The 16,047-nt window shown below is 28.6% G+C and overlaps 1 protein-coding gene across 1 annotated transcript in view; it reads left to right on the top strand.

The window, feature by feature from the left end:
* The first annotated feature begins 6,432 nt into the window (after positions 1-6,432).
* Positions 6,433-16,047, top strand: part of LOC100866733 (terminal nucleotidyltransferase 5C) — a 181,165-nt gene continuing 171,550 nt past the window's right edge. Inside the window, exon 1 of the mRNA XM_003694232.4 lies at positions 6,433-6,910. Within this exon, the coding sequence (XP_003694280.2) occupies positions 6,770-6,910 (141 nt within the window). The 5' untranslated portion in view covers positions 6,433-6,769. The remainder of the gene's footprint in view (positions 6,911-16,047) is intronic.

The following is a 16,047-nucleotide window of genomic DNA, read 5'->3' as shown; positions in this document are numbered from 1 at the left end:
GAAAGTATTCATTATTATGAATTCACAAAGAAATGAACATTACTCAAATATTTATAATTACTTAATATTTTATGATATTTACATATCAATATATAATTATTTTCACACAAGTTGATATTAAAATTAATTGTATATCCAATTATCTTTCTGCTCTTTCAAATTATCTTTTTGCATTTAATAAAAAAAAAAAATCAAATTGATTTAACATTTCCATGTATTTCATATTTATATCACAGCATAATAAATTTAAAAAACTAATTTCTAATAAATTTCATATCATACGTTTAGTCGTAAACTTTTTACCAGATATAACATTCGATTTATTCGAAATAACCAATTAACACAAACGCAGGAAACGAGAGTACACATACATAAACTAATATAACACTTGGTAACACTAAAATATGTTTAATCTCTTTGCATAGGTCCTCTCAAATCTAATTTCGTTTTCCAGGCATCGAACCGTTTTATCGAATTCCTTAGGTTCATTTCTCCATTTCCTTAACAGGAAAGTTGAAAGGAGCTCCGATATAGCTTTTATTGTTCGAATGGCCGTAACGTGGACCATGTCCTTGACCCAATTCGTCGTGGCCAGGCGCATAAATACTTTCCTGTTCGAGCGAATTGCCATCGAAAGATGATACAAATCGTGGCCGCCGACGGCGGTGCCAGTTGGTTGCGAGTCCCGTCGAATCGATATTCGCAATTAGAACGGACGTGCCTACTGGTTTTTACAGAATATCTGGGTCAAGTCTGTCTTTAGAAGTAAAATCGACCAGCCGATCGTGTGTGGACCATGCGTGGCAACGTAATATCTTAATCAAGGTTTCAGTCTCAGGTGTTGCACCGGTCGACCTATATCCTTGGAGAAGGCGAAACCGGGCTCGTTGATAGAACGCGATTTTGCGACCTCATACGAGGGAAAGAGGAAGAAAGAGATCGTCGGTATACTGGCAACACTAACACGTAAATGTTACTCATTGTCAGGATAATCATAATTTGTGCGGAAATAATAGTTGAATCGATTAGATTAATCGAGCTTTGAATCGATTGATGTTTTATAAGAGATTCCTTTTCTTTTCTCTGTTAAGATGTTTTTATTAATTTAGTCTTCAATTTAATTTTAACAGTGCAATTTTATATCATATATATATATATATATTCGTTATTTGCAACATTACATTCAAAAGCAAAATGTACTGAATTTATGTGAAAATGATTGGTATGAAGTGAAACTGAAGAAAGCTAAAATTTATTACGTTACAAATCTCTTATGTATCAAATTACAGCTACGTTAAAGAAACCATTAAACAAGCGACGAAATTCTGTTGGAAAAACACCAAATTTTGCAATAGTAGCCAAATCAACTTATTTGTAATAACTTTTATTATGAAGTGAAGATCACAAATGATTCATGAATTGTTATTATAACGAAAATCAAGAAGATAATAAAACGAACAAACACGAAGGAATTGGGATAATTCGAATATATCTGTACACGATCGCTAGTTTTCGATTCCAAAGTGGATTCTTCTTCGGAGGATCGAGTCAAGATCGAAAACACGCACGAAATCACGGCAAGAAAGAAAATAGCGATCAGCCGAAGGAAATGTACGGCGTGCAATGTGCACTCGCACCGTATTTTGTAATTTGAAAGGGAAACCACATTCTTTCACTGTGTATTATGATACGTGAAAGTTGGCAACGGTGTACACTGGTGAACCGCTCGTAGAAACAGAACGGTAAGAGGAAGAAGGAGAAAGGCGGCGAGGGAAAGACGGAGAGAGACAAGCGAGTCGTGTCAAAGCAGGAGAGGACGACCGTGGAAAGAACACGGGCAGACAAAGAGGGAAAGAGACCGAGAGAGAGAGCCACTCGCCACGGAGGCATAGACTATATCGAAGGTCGACGAGTTGTCTTTTTATTAGTCGATTTTTACGGGAATAGAGCAATGGCTCGTGCACGCTAACATATGGCGCCGATGCGTTCACATTCATTGAAAGTTGACGGATTCCCGATCACGTCAACCTGACCTTTCCTATGAATCGATCCCTCTGCAAAAGCATAACTGTTCGAGAAGATTTCGATGGCCGAAATTATCCGACATAATCAAAGCCCATTCTTATTTTAAACGAGATTGCCTTCGCAATTACGATTACCGAGACCGTGATGAATAAACAAGTTCTTAGATAACAGTTGAACTGGAAAAAACACTATGAATTCTTCCTCGATATCCAACCGGTTGATAATCTTGAAACGACGGAGTCGTTCGTTCGCATTCGTTCAAGAGGTGACCGTACTTGTTGATTATCCAGTTCTTATCAAATTGCTCATTTACCTTGCTATCACCGCTCTGTTTCTTATCCCTCTCTTCTATTTTTTCTTTTATTTTTGGCAAAATTGTTCACACGTGAGAGATATACATCGCAATTATAACACGATCTCGTGATTCGTGCAACATCGATTAATTAATTAATTCAATCCAAATCAAATCTCGATGCATATGTCAGTGTCAAAAAGCTATGTCGATTTGGTATCATACTGATTTTTATTATAATGGCGGAACGATGCTTCTATTAAATGGTAGCAACACACGCACGGGCCGATATTGTTTCTCACCCGAGCCGGATGTCGATTTCACGTGCGTGAAATTCCATCGGACCGATCGACCAGTGACATATTTTACGATGCTTTCAAAATTTACAGTTGTTTTTTTATCTTATCGTAATGTAATTTTACTTGCCATGGCAAGTTTGAGGTTACGAACCAATTTAAAGAATCTTTTAAAATTTTTCATTGTCTTTTATTGTACGTGTGCTTGTTGCAAAGTGATTTCAACGAATAATAAAAATAACTTGTGGAAATATTTTATCTAATATAACATGAATTATAAAAGAGAGTTTTTTTTATTTCATTTATACTTATTGCCAATAATAAAAACATAAAATCTCAAAGAAAAACAAATGGTAACACGAAATATCAAGAAAAAGAAGTATTTCCTTGTAAAAACAAGATTCAAATTAGAAGCAAGAGTTTGATCAGGCAAATTATGTCTGTATTTTTCTATACTTTACAATTATATTGAATGTCATATTCTTTTAATTTAACTTGATATAATAAAAAAAAAATCAATTTTATGTATTATTATTATTATCAGGATGTGTTTTCTTTATATGAATTTATTATAAAATTTTAATTTTCAAGCTATGTATCACAGGCATTTGAAAACGATAGATATATTAAAAGGAAATATTCTATTAACCTCAGTTATACAGTTTTAATATTTCAGAAAAAAATATATTTTGAAATTTAAAAGTTATATAATAATAAACTATATTTATTAATTTTATGAATAATAAAGATGAAACAAAAGGCATTGAGAAAATGAAATCATTCTTCATAATCTACCGAACAATGCATTCCTGCTTTATGAATCCAGAAACTTTGCAAAGTTTCTATTTCTCGAATATTTTACCATTTATCAAGAACTTTTGAATAATTACATATTTTAAATAAGTAAAAGTTATTACAGAGTCGATAAGAAAATAATTTTCAGTCTCGAAAATTTTAATACAAAAAGAACCGTAACTTTAACAGTATTATATTATACATCAATATATTTCTTCTAAATAATTAAAATGTTAGAATCTTATCATCAACTATTTTTTTAGATAACCACTTTTTATCAAAGATGTTATGTTTCTCAATCAGAAAATTAGTTATCCTATAATTATATAACTATTAGAATCATATATTTCAATTACATTCACCTGATAATCAATTCTTTATCATCACCAATCACGATACTTTTATCAGATTATTCAATTGATAACGAACTTTCAAAAGTCAAAATCATTTACGTTTTTTCTATCAAATAAATAAATAGCGAAAGCAAATAGGAAATAACTTTCTCTGACTCGTACCCGATGAATGTTCGTTTTACACGAAGCGGGATGCAATTTCCATGTACAAAAGCGGGCGAAGTTGATTACCTACGAGGCCGATACGCAATGCAGCGAAGGTGCAGTGGCATTTAACGTGTCTGTCCGCTCGGTTCAGCCGGTGCGTGCAGGCGTGTAACAGCTGGATTGTCTGTAGGAAAACATATTCGATTCAATGAAAAAAGTTACTCGATAGAGACCGAGAGTGTATTTTATTAATATGATAATGTATGGTAAATCGATCGTATTGAAGGAAAAAGTATCCCGACAAAATCAACGCAGCATGATCTTAATAAGACTTCTCTTAGTTGTATGGAAATCCTTTTTGAAAATAATCGAACCGATAGGGCGAAGAATTTCGATGTGGACGATTAAGTGTCAGATTTTTTTTTTTTTTTATTCATCGAGGGAAAATTATAGGCTGCCATCTTCGTCGACTAAATCTTAATCAACACTTGGTATTAATCGACACTTCTAATACGTATGTATATACTTTCTATCTTATGATTTAAATACACTAGGAAGAAAGGTGCGTTTGAGAGAATGAGAATCATTGATAAGGAATGTCACAGTCAATTACGTTTTATGTGAAATGCGATTAGATATTTGCATTATCAAACGTAAATTATTCAGTCTTTGAGGAAAGAGATTTTTAATAAGAGAAAAATGGATTTAAGTTTGCAATTGGTTTTTAGAGAAAAAATGTATAATTACAATGATTTGTAATCTATTTTTATGATTTAAGAAAGAAAAATTTAATCTTAAAGATAATAATTGACAAGATATCTAAATATTGACATTGATTTATATAACAAAATTTTTAAGATACGCAATAATGATTTATTTGAATTATGTCAATTAAATTTGATCAATTGCAATTAAATTTCTATATCTATATATCATATTATCTGATTTAAGAAAAAAAGAAAGAAAAATTAAATTAATCTCTAATTATTAATTATTGTTGTATTGTTATATTATACGATAATTAGTATATCTATAGTGATATAAAAACGATAAAATAGTTTATAAATATAGATATAACTGTGTATAATATTTTTAATTTTTCTTTGTGGATCAATTATTATAAATTACTTAAATATAATACTTACAGTAAATAAATAAATAACCTAATTTGTAATTTTGCCACAATCTTAATCTATAATTTTAATGCATCTCTTAAAATATGAAAATAATCCAAATTTTTTAATCTTATTTTATTCTATGTTATATAATTCGAGGTAGAGACTCTTCAATATTTTAATTAAAAATCTTATATCTCTTTCAATGGCGTGATTGAAAGCATGTTTTGTCACTTAAACGTTCTTTGATAAAGAGATAAGTATTTTGAGTTATTTATGTTGCGAAATTTTTTGTAAAAAAAAAAAATTATTTTTTCTAATCTTTCTAAAAATTATTAATGTCGATCCATATTTTAACAAAAATTAGCTAAACAGTAAATAAAATATTGGAGAAATTCTCTTTTCATTAAAAAAAATCATTGCATTGTTATAAAAAAATGATATAATGGATTTTTACATATTGATAAGAAAAAAATTTAGATAAATAGAATCTCTAATGTAATTTTATTATAAAATATTTTAAAATTTTTCTGATATATCCAATCTATTTTTCTAAGATGATATCCAATATATATAAATACGATACAAAATAATATTTTTTAAGCAATAAGACATAAAAATCCGTAAATATAATCGTATAAATCGTAATAAAAATGATTTCTTTTAGTTTAATAAAAGAAGTTTACAATTAATAAATGAAATGATAGATAAAATTTTTTAATTCTACTTATTTCTAAAAATATTCAATAATTATAATATTGTAAAAAAATATAAGAATTAGTGAAACAATTTTTACGATTAATACCAGTATTGTATAATTAAAAACGAAGTTTATTTCCAATTCAAATTAAATACTAATAAAATAAATTTTCTTATAATATCTTGAGTAACTTTAGAAGCACCAAGCATTTCTAAGATTTAACCAAACTACTACTATATCGTAAAATACATCGAAACTGTAGCGCTCCCGTTGCATTACTTACACACATGTATGCATTCACCGGGTTCGTCGAACGTGTACACTATCGCGTCCAGTGTATAGATAGGGTTAATTGGTCGGTTGGTGGTAGAGACCGAGCGAAAATTAGTTCGCGAGAAAAGCGTTGCGTCGCATGGCAACGTTTGCATTTTCCGCGTTGCCGGTGGCGCTGGTTCCGTTGAAACGACGACGCCGGTAGCTTTCGGGTGATTTCGGGCAGACGTGCAGCTTTCCGTTAGTAGTGGGGATAGTTACGCGGCGTACGACTTGAGTCGGGTGGGGCGACATCACGCCGGGACGGAGCAGCACGAGATTCTTGCAGTGTCGAATCCCGCCGGTTGTCTTGTTCTTTTCGTAATCGTCATTAACTTCCTTGATCGTAAATCTCGAGCGTACGCACGGCTCGTGTACACGCGTGTCGTGTTAAATTGTTTTCCCAATTTTCCCTTTACCGTGTACGTATATATATATATATATATACATTATATATATATATATATGAACGTTTCGTCTGCTTGGCTCGATTTTCTTGCCTGTTCGACCACGTGACATTACAGTAAGTCCGAGTTTCAACGAGTTACGTTAAAAGTGTGAATTCCAAGAGTAATTCTTGTTGCTAAGAACATTCCGGAATCGTTTCTCTGTTCGAGAGTGAATCGATCGATCATCGCTTATTAACCTAGACTTCGAACACACTGCTCGCTTTCTTACGACGACAGAAGAAGTGGTGAGATCAGCTTTCATTTTGCGAGATTATTATTTCTATCATGGAGGAAGTGAACCGTAACGTTGAAAAGCGATTATCGGACCGAGAGACGGAAATGAAGATTGAGACAAAGGACGAAGCACCCAGGAAAGAGGCAACGAACAAATCCGTCAATCTTGGCCAGGTTCTGCCTTTAATGCAGGTAAGCTTACGTAACTTGAAACTTGCGTTTATGTGCAAATCATGCTGATTCATGTGTCGTTGGGGTTATATTATTCGATAGTCTTTCGCACACGCGATTTCGAGCGTGCGCTGATGTCGTGGGTGTCATTAACCCAAAGAAAAAGAGCTTAAAACGGAAGTATCGAATCTTTTCGACAAGCGCGTACGCTCGATCGATTCCATCGAATTATGGCGAACCGACTGATTCGTAGATAATTATTTCATGAATCTAACTACCACGTGTAACGATGTCAATGTGCAAAATTTATTCGCAATACAGCGTTCGGTAATGCAATGATTTTCGATACTCATTGTAATGTTGCAATGCAAAACTTGATCGATGTCATTGCCGATTTTGAAAATGTTGTGTTCCATAGACGGACTATGCATGCATCATAGTAGTCGATAAGAATATAAAGTGCTTGTGATAAGCAGTGAATTTATACAAAATGATATATATTAAATTAGCATAACGGGTGTCCATATGCGATCTAGGGTGTTGGCCAATCAGTGTTCTGGAATATATTAATTTGCCGTATTTTTCCATTTAGAAACGGACGGCATTTTTAAATACGCGATACATTCTTTTTCTCGAACTACCTATCGTACAACTCGTTGAATATTTCTAACTGCAAATAACTGTCGTTTCGCCTTTATATATTCGATATTTGCGAGCAATGTAATAAATTTATTTTTATAAAAAGCCAGTTAATAAAAAAAAAATACATAATTTACAAGCATTGTGTAAACATTATATATCGTATATTATATTTATAAAGTCGATTTGTGCATCGATTTGAACTATTTTGTTGATTTTGAGTTGGTAAGACAGTAACAGCATTAGCCTACTATGAAACGTACTTCCTCCTTAAAGCTTTTTAATGCGCCCATGTTTCCATTATATACACCCACACGATAACTGTTCTCTTAATCTTATTTTGTTCGAAATGACGTCATTTTAACTGGCCGTCTCGAATCAAAAGGATCACTTCCGGAGCAATGGCACGAGTATCGATTGGTCGACACGCCTGAGACAAGGTGCGGATTGTGTAGGATGCGACATTGTTCTCTCGATATCGTGATGTCGACAAGGCTCGAATTCTGTTAGAATCCATTAGAATGTGGTATAAATACGTAATTATGTATGTATCTATGTTTGGCTTTGAATTTTAATGGTATTGTGATATGACATCGAGTATACGATAACTGTAAAAAACGAACTGTAAAAAACAAACTGATATTGAACAAATTATGTTTTTGTATTAAATTTATGGTAATACTAGTTGTTTATGACGTTAGAAATAATTTTCTTGATAATGGACGGGTTTGTGCAAAGGAAAGAAGATAATATCGCAAGTGTGTTTAACTTTTTATTTTTTTTTTTCTTATTTTCTCTGCAATTTTTTTTACCATTTATTAATCCACAATATTAAAGAGATCGATATTTATCTATATCGACAAATTTTTTGTTTCGTCAATATCACATTTTTTTTTTCATGCATTTGATATTTATATATTTGAATTAATGGATATTCGATTTTAAATTTTGTAAATGTTTACCTTTCGTGATAACCGATCAATTGCGCGCAAAAGAAAATTTTGTTTAAATATTATCGAAAACAAAATCACAATAGGGACAAAAAATCGATATATTTTTTTTATAAATATCGAATGATACATATGATGACTAAGTATGTATAATGTTAATTGTATAAAATTACACATAAATCGATCATTCAAGAAAATGTAAGAAAAACTTATAAAGTCGATATTTTCATTTATATACATATTATAAGTATTAATCTCTTCCCGGAAAAATTTCACATTGCAGCGTGTCAATATTTATTTTTAAAGTTATTTTCTGACTGAGAAAAATTTTTTGCAATGATAACAGTTTTGTACAATCATTGATCATTACTATTACGATCGTCTTAATCGTTCTAAATATTCAGAAACGGTATGTGTGCAATGTTCATTGAAGTTAATCTTTATTTCATCTTTACTTCAAATTATTGTATACGGGGTGTTCCAAGATAAATAGTAACGAATAACGAAAAATATAAAAAAATGCAGGATTTGATTATTTTAAAATATTTTAGTAAATGCTTAATGATTTTTTTCAATTTTAACAATATCATGTTAGTTTTTTTTTAAAAAAACTTTATTTCATCACTAAGACAAGATTTCAATTGGGGAAGCTTGAAAATATTATATTCTTTCTATTTATTATTTTTTCCTGTTATATATATTCCGGATAAAAATACACTTATTATTTTTAATTTTTTATTATATAATTAAATATATGTATACTATTTTTCCTCTATAAAGTCGAATTTGATTTATCATCATAAGATTTTTTAGATTGAAGTATATTCGAAGTTATAAAGTTATACTTCACTTTTGACCACTTTTAACAATAAAAAAGAAGTTCATAAATATTCTGATTTATTTTTTCAAGCAGGAAATTAGAAAAATGAAATTTTCAATAAATTTTATCCATATAATAAAACTGAAATAACTTCAAAACGATATATTTTGATTTAAAAAATCCTATGCTGATAAATTAAATTTGATTTCGTAAAAAAAAAAAAGAAGCAGTATTATACGATAAAATTGATAAGAATATTAGAAAAAATTTTTTTTATATTCAGTGTTTCGTAAATGTAGTAAAAGCGATATTTTGTATTCATTTATTTCTTAATATGATTTTTATAGTTAGTTATTCAATGTTAAACATTCAATATTAATATAGAAAATATGTAAGACAAATATTAATAAATAATAAATAACAATATTAGAATAATATTAAATATGATAAACAACAAACAAACTTATTTATACTCTATTATTAATATTTTCTTCATATTTATAGAATATATTTTGATTATTTGAAAGTGCAAAAATTGTAGAAACAAAGTATATTTTTTTCACCGATTGAAATCTTTTCTTAATGATAAAAAAAATGATTGCTTTAAAAAAAAAGAAAACTAGAGCGATATTGAAAGAAATTAAATTAGAATTATCCACAATTTTTCAAAAAAATTGAAAATTATTTTTTAATTCTCAATCGATATGCTGATTTAGAAAAATATTATTATATTTATTCTTTCTGTCATAATATAATAGAAATACAAGATTTTTAATAATAATTAAAAATATCAAAATAATTTTTTAGTATATAATAGTTGTAAAATAATAGTTGTAGTTTTTATTTCTGTTGCAAAAGAAATTTTTTGCGTATACATATTTCAATGAATTTAGTCTAAATTTTTTTGCGATTTTTACCCAAAGGAGATAATATATGATAGAAAATTAGTAATAATGTGAAACACTTGATATTTATTAATAAATAATTAAATAGATTTCAAACATTGAGTTAGATGAAAACTAAACAAAGAAGTTTGCAATTTGAAACTATGGATCCTATGCTTGCTGTTTCATGAGCATTGCAATTCTGCAGAATAAGATTTTCATATATGATTATTAAAGAACAAATACTGTGAATATGTTATGGTATTTAAGAATTTTATATTATTTATTTGTAAAACTTATTTATTAATAATTTTATATACATTCATAATTTTATAATATAATTTTTCTTAAAAGTTATATTAATCATTGTCTTATATTATTATTCAATATGTCTAATTTAAAAATAAAAGAATGTCTTAATTATTTCTTATTTATAATATATTTATGTTTATATAACGTATTTTATTATGAAATCTTTTAAAGTTATTTGTTTGATTTATTTGTATGTAGCTATTTCAAAATTTCTAAATCAAAAAATACAAAAAACTATCTCATGTCCCATCCATTTTTTCTATTATATATTTTTCAATTATAATGGTAGATAATTAAAAAAAGAAAGATTATAAATTTCCAAAGAATATCAATTCATATTTTTTTTATATGAAACGTTTAATAATGAAGGAAAATTCTTTTAAAAATCATCATTTTTTATAGCAGGTACTTTTTAAACATATCTATGATAATATATTCATGATAAGGTATTTACAAGCGAGAGAACATAGTACTGAAAATATGTATATTTATGTAAACCGATAAAAACCTATTTACATTTAGGCATCATGTCGTTCGTATGTCTCGTTAGTTTACTTTCTAAATAATAGTTTCATTTATTTACCTTAAAATTCAGAAGAAGGTTGCGATCGATATGTTTCACTACAAGGAAAAGGTTAAACTTTTTTTTTTTTTATCTAAGCATACTACTTACTACTTTCTGTGTGAAAATATCAAATCTCATAAAAAAAATTTCAGGAAATTTTTCTTACTCTGCTCCGAATTTCCTAATTTTTTTAAATACTTCTTGTTTATTTTAAAATTTTATTTAAAATTTTTCAAACATTCATATTTTTTTTTGTGTGCGTGTATTTAAAATTGATAATACAAAATTTGTTTATATCAAAACAACTTCTCTGTGGTCATAGGTTATCAACAGCTTACATTGATCGATAGAAATAAAACTTCTTAAGTCAGCAAAAATATTATTTTCTGATTTATTCGAAAGAGCATCGAAATATTCTTAATATAAAAAATATTTTCAAAATAAGCGAAATAATATTTGATCGTGATGCGATATTTTTCTCTAAAAATTCATTATTTATTTTTGAACCGCATCATTACTTAAAACTTATATCGTATGCCTTTTTTACAATAATAAGCAAGAAACGTGTTTATTATATCCAGTTGTTCAGAACAATTCCATAATATTATAAAAAACATAATTCCAAGTTAAACATGATAAGGAATTATTAAAAATAATAATGATAAAGAAAAAAGAAAATCTTTCTTGTTCCTATTCGTGAACTTATATTCATAAATTCTTTTTTTCTTTATAATATTCTTTATACAATATTATAGTATATTTTACCGAATGATGAGTCGAATCTCTTCTAGTTTATCAATAATTTGATTAATTCTGATAAGTAACAACTCAGACGAACTCTCAAGGTGGACGTATCGGTTATAATTTATCACTAAACCGCTACTAAAATGATCTTCACACATTCTCGATTACCGAGCAGAATACGTGCACACATATACACGTTCGTGTGTTTATTCAGAGAACAGCTGTTACGAACGATGCTTAACTGGTCGTGTTTTTCGTGTTCATCGTATACTTATCAACTTTTATTAATAACGTTCGCGAATATTCCAACCGTTTCAACTTCTCTGAATCGTTGAATTAATTAACTTGAGACTACCGATCACGCCGTTGAACGATTACGTAACTGGCTTACTCTGAAATAACATTTTTATATTCCTATACGATGTACGTGTAACCTTTTATTGTTTCAACGTCTAAGAATACGTCATGTTCAGGGAACTGATTACGTAAGATTATAATATTTTTCTGATTTTTCATCGAAGATTATAAGAAAAATTTTTGATCGATTCGCTCGATAGAATGAAATAATATGTTGAAGTGAAATATAATATAATCTTTTATATGATATATAGAAGAAAAAGAAAAGATAAATGATATTGTAAAATATATTATAAATGGTATTATATAAAATATTTTATAATTATTTCCATCAAATTTCTATTATTTCTTATTTTATTAGAAAGATTTTGATTTTGGTTCTTTATAAATATATATACATATATTTTTATATCGAAATGAAAAAAGAATACCAGATTTTTCATAAAATTGTTATAATTATACAGTTGCAAAGAAATAATTCAGATCTTGCTGCGATTAAAAATTTTCCTCTTAAGACAAGTTATTTATATACGCCATTTATCTCGATTTATTACATTTATTATGTAGCGATTAAAATTGCAAACAATTGCAAAAATATATCAATTCAGACGGTTTTTATTATGACTAAAAATTTTTATTCTACGTTAAGATAGATATTATATTTATTGATACCGTCTATCTCGGGATAATATGTTATGTCTCTCCACTTAACATTATATTGCAATTAATTTCATTAAACTCGAATATATTTATCCAAGAAAAATTTATAATCGATCGTAACATTTTATTAATTTTCAATCTGAGATTTGAACATATATTTTTTTTTATCAGTTAATAAAAGTATTTTCTATAAATTATTCGAATTATTTAACTTCACATCACATTATACATCATCCTTCGTTAAATAGCGAGATATCGAAATGCCAACAATTGTCCTGTATTCAATCTGGTGTTACACACTCTACTGTATAGATTAATCATAACCGATAATTTGTCTTCCACGCATTAATTAATGTCCTGTCGTTCTCTCGGCCACAGCCAATCGTTTATCACATATTATAAATCGTGTTCGTGCACCGTTTAATAATAAAACGACCGAAAATGCTTTCGTTTAGTTTACACTCGTTTAAAATTCCCCCCCTGTACGTTGCACCGGAAACGCAAAGTTGGTGTATGCATGTACATTATACATTCAAGCGGAACGGTAGAGGAAAAAGTGTCACTGTGTTAACCGGAAGTCGAAGAGAAGATCATCCAGTGAAAGCTTCTTCGATATTCCCTGCCTGATTACTATATAATTGGCACCGTGCATACAATAATGAGCGGACTCCTGGTTGTAACGGCTCGATTCTTCTTTCCGTGAGTAGTGAGCCAAGATTGGAAAGAGGCGTTCATTTTCTTGGCGTGAAAAAAAAGGTAATGATTCGTCGGGGATGCGATTAGAGAAAGGATAAGTGACTATGAAAGGAAAAGAGAAACTTTATAATTATTGTGGAATCAATATTTTCGCATTTAATTGAATATCTCGTTTAAATCTTGCGTAATATTTTTCTTAACATACACTCTCTCGTGTATGCACGATTTTTATAATTAAAGTATAAGAATAACAAGCAATCCGATTTTCGTTTAAGTCGAAATCGTTCGTTTGGAATTTTTATTTTTGCAATTATTTTCTTGTTTTTATTATCATACGATTGTTTCAAGAAATTGGATTAGGCGAAAAAAATTCTAATAATCTATTTGATTATTATACCTCTAAGAAAGTCTAGGGAATAAGAAATGCGAAATCAAATAAATAACGATACATTAAAGTTAAATTATTCTCCGCATAAACATATTTTACGTTCGTATTATACTTCTTACATTGTCTACAAGGAACGAAGAACGACTTTTTCTTTATAAAGTGATCGAAAGTTATCCATTTTTTTTTTTTTTTCAAACAACACATCTGTCACCTTTCTCTTCCATCCATCAATCGTTATCTTTACGAAGCGTTTATTTTAACAGGCACATTACGTCAATGCTTAATTCAACCACTTTGTTGCCACGTTGAAAAAACTTTTTTAAACCGCCCACGTGCGGACATTCTTCGATACAGTTACCCGTCTAGATCGATAACCGGACTGATCTTTAAATAGAATAACGTTTTGTCACCGAGAATGAGGGTCGGTGATCGTATGTGAAAGTAACGAGAATGAAGAAAAGGTTAAGCGAAAGGTAGAACCACTTTGGTTTACCTAAGCAACCACGAGTCGCCGTTGCGAATTCAACGGGCTTTAAATGGAGTTCAGCCTTATCAAGCGACGCGATTCCTTGGCATAATCCGACATCACAGCCTGTCCATTAATATCCACCATCGTTCCATCTTGTCTTGTTTCTCTTTCCCCGTTTCATTACTGTCCTATTCCTTCGATAGCCATGATACCTTCGAATCATTAGTTTTAATTATCTATGTTCTATCCGTCATTATTAGCGATCAATCAAGAGTTTTTCAGAAAAATTATCGTGTTCCTGAGAATATCTAAAAAGGGTATCTTATTTAAATCGATAAACATACTTGTCAAATTATTGATAATGTAAGAAATTGTCTCAAATAAAAATTCGGTTTCAAGAGGCAACCGATTTGATGTAATTATTTTTTTTTCTGGATGGATTCTTATATAAAGTATAACTTTATCTTTTCGAATTAATTTCAATCTGAATGTTCAAAGTTATATCACTTTCTTAAAATCAATGCTCATATGTACATTCTTCAGCTTGGATGTACGGATTTGGAAATTTTTGTATTCTTAAGTATCTTTTGTTTCAAATTTGTTAAATATTATACATTTTTTACATATATTCTATATTTTTTAAATATTCATAAGAAGAAATGTAAGATTTTTGATTATTATTCGATTATAATTATGTAAATTATTTGGAATACATGATGATAACAAACAGATGATGTACTATCACGATGATGAGATTGCATTGCAATTGTAATTTTGTTTAATAAATTTCTAGGGAAATGCTAGGAAAAGTTACCAGATTTAAAAATATATTTTTGAATACAAGTTCTGATATTAATACTTTTATATCATAAATAAAATCTAAATTTATGCTATAAATCAAGATTTTAATATTTTTTCATAGGAATTGTCAAATATGTAATAAGAAATATAATTATAAAGTATATACATTATATAGTTTAAAAAAAAATTGTCCACAAAAAAATTAATTATATTAAATTATGTGCTTCTGAAACTATTAAACTTTTATTTGAAACATGTTTTTGTATTATAAATAGTTTGACAGATATTCGAATGGGATATTTTGTTTAATTAATTATTTTTTTGTAAGATATTATATGAATCAATCAACTATTATATACATTTAAACATGTAGGAGATTATTTTTAAATATATAGAACTTTAGATGATTTAAGATTTATTTGGTAAAATATAATAGTTTGATTTGGATCAATTTTTTTTTTCAAATCACAATCTTTCCTTTATATTAAAAATTATATCATAATAAAAAATATAATATTATAGTAATAGTGTTAAATATTGCGATGCATACATAGATAAGAGATAAATAAAACATTTTTCAGATTATCATATTAACATGAGATCATGCTATAATATTTTAAAGAAGTAGCATATTATAGTTATCAGCAGTTTGTAATTGTAATGTAATTGTAATATAGACATTAAAATATAATATAAATATTAAATAAGAATATATATAAGTGCTAAATAAAAATGTTGTGGTATACAAAATACATCTTTCTTTAAATGAATTCATTTAAAGATCATTGTATTTATATATTACTTTTTGTTAATTATTTTGGCAATAATGTATAAAGAATAGAAAAAAATAACGCAATATTATATGGCAATCAG

This window comes from Apis florea, unplaced genomic scaffold, assembly GCF_048593485.1.
Source record: "Apis florea isolate Af1SG1 unplaced genomic scaffold, ASM4859348v1 contig_2291_pilon, whole genome shotgun sequence".
In the NCBI taxonomy this organism is placed as follows: domain Eukaryota; kingdom Metazoa; phylum Arthropoda; class Insecta; order Hymenoptera; family Apidae; genus Apis; species Apis florea.
The sequence above is the reverse complement of the archived record's forward strand: the minus strand, read 5'-3'. Positions and strand labels throughout refer to the sequence as shown.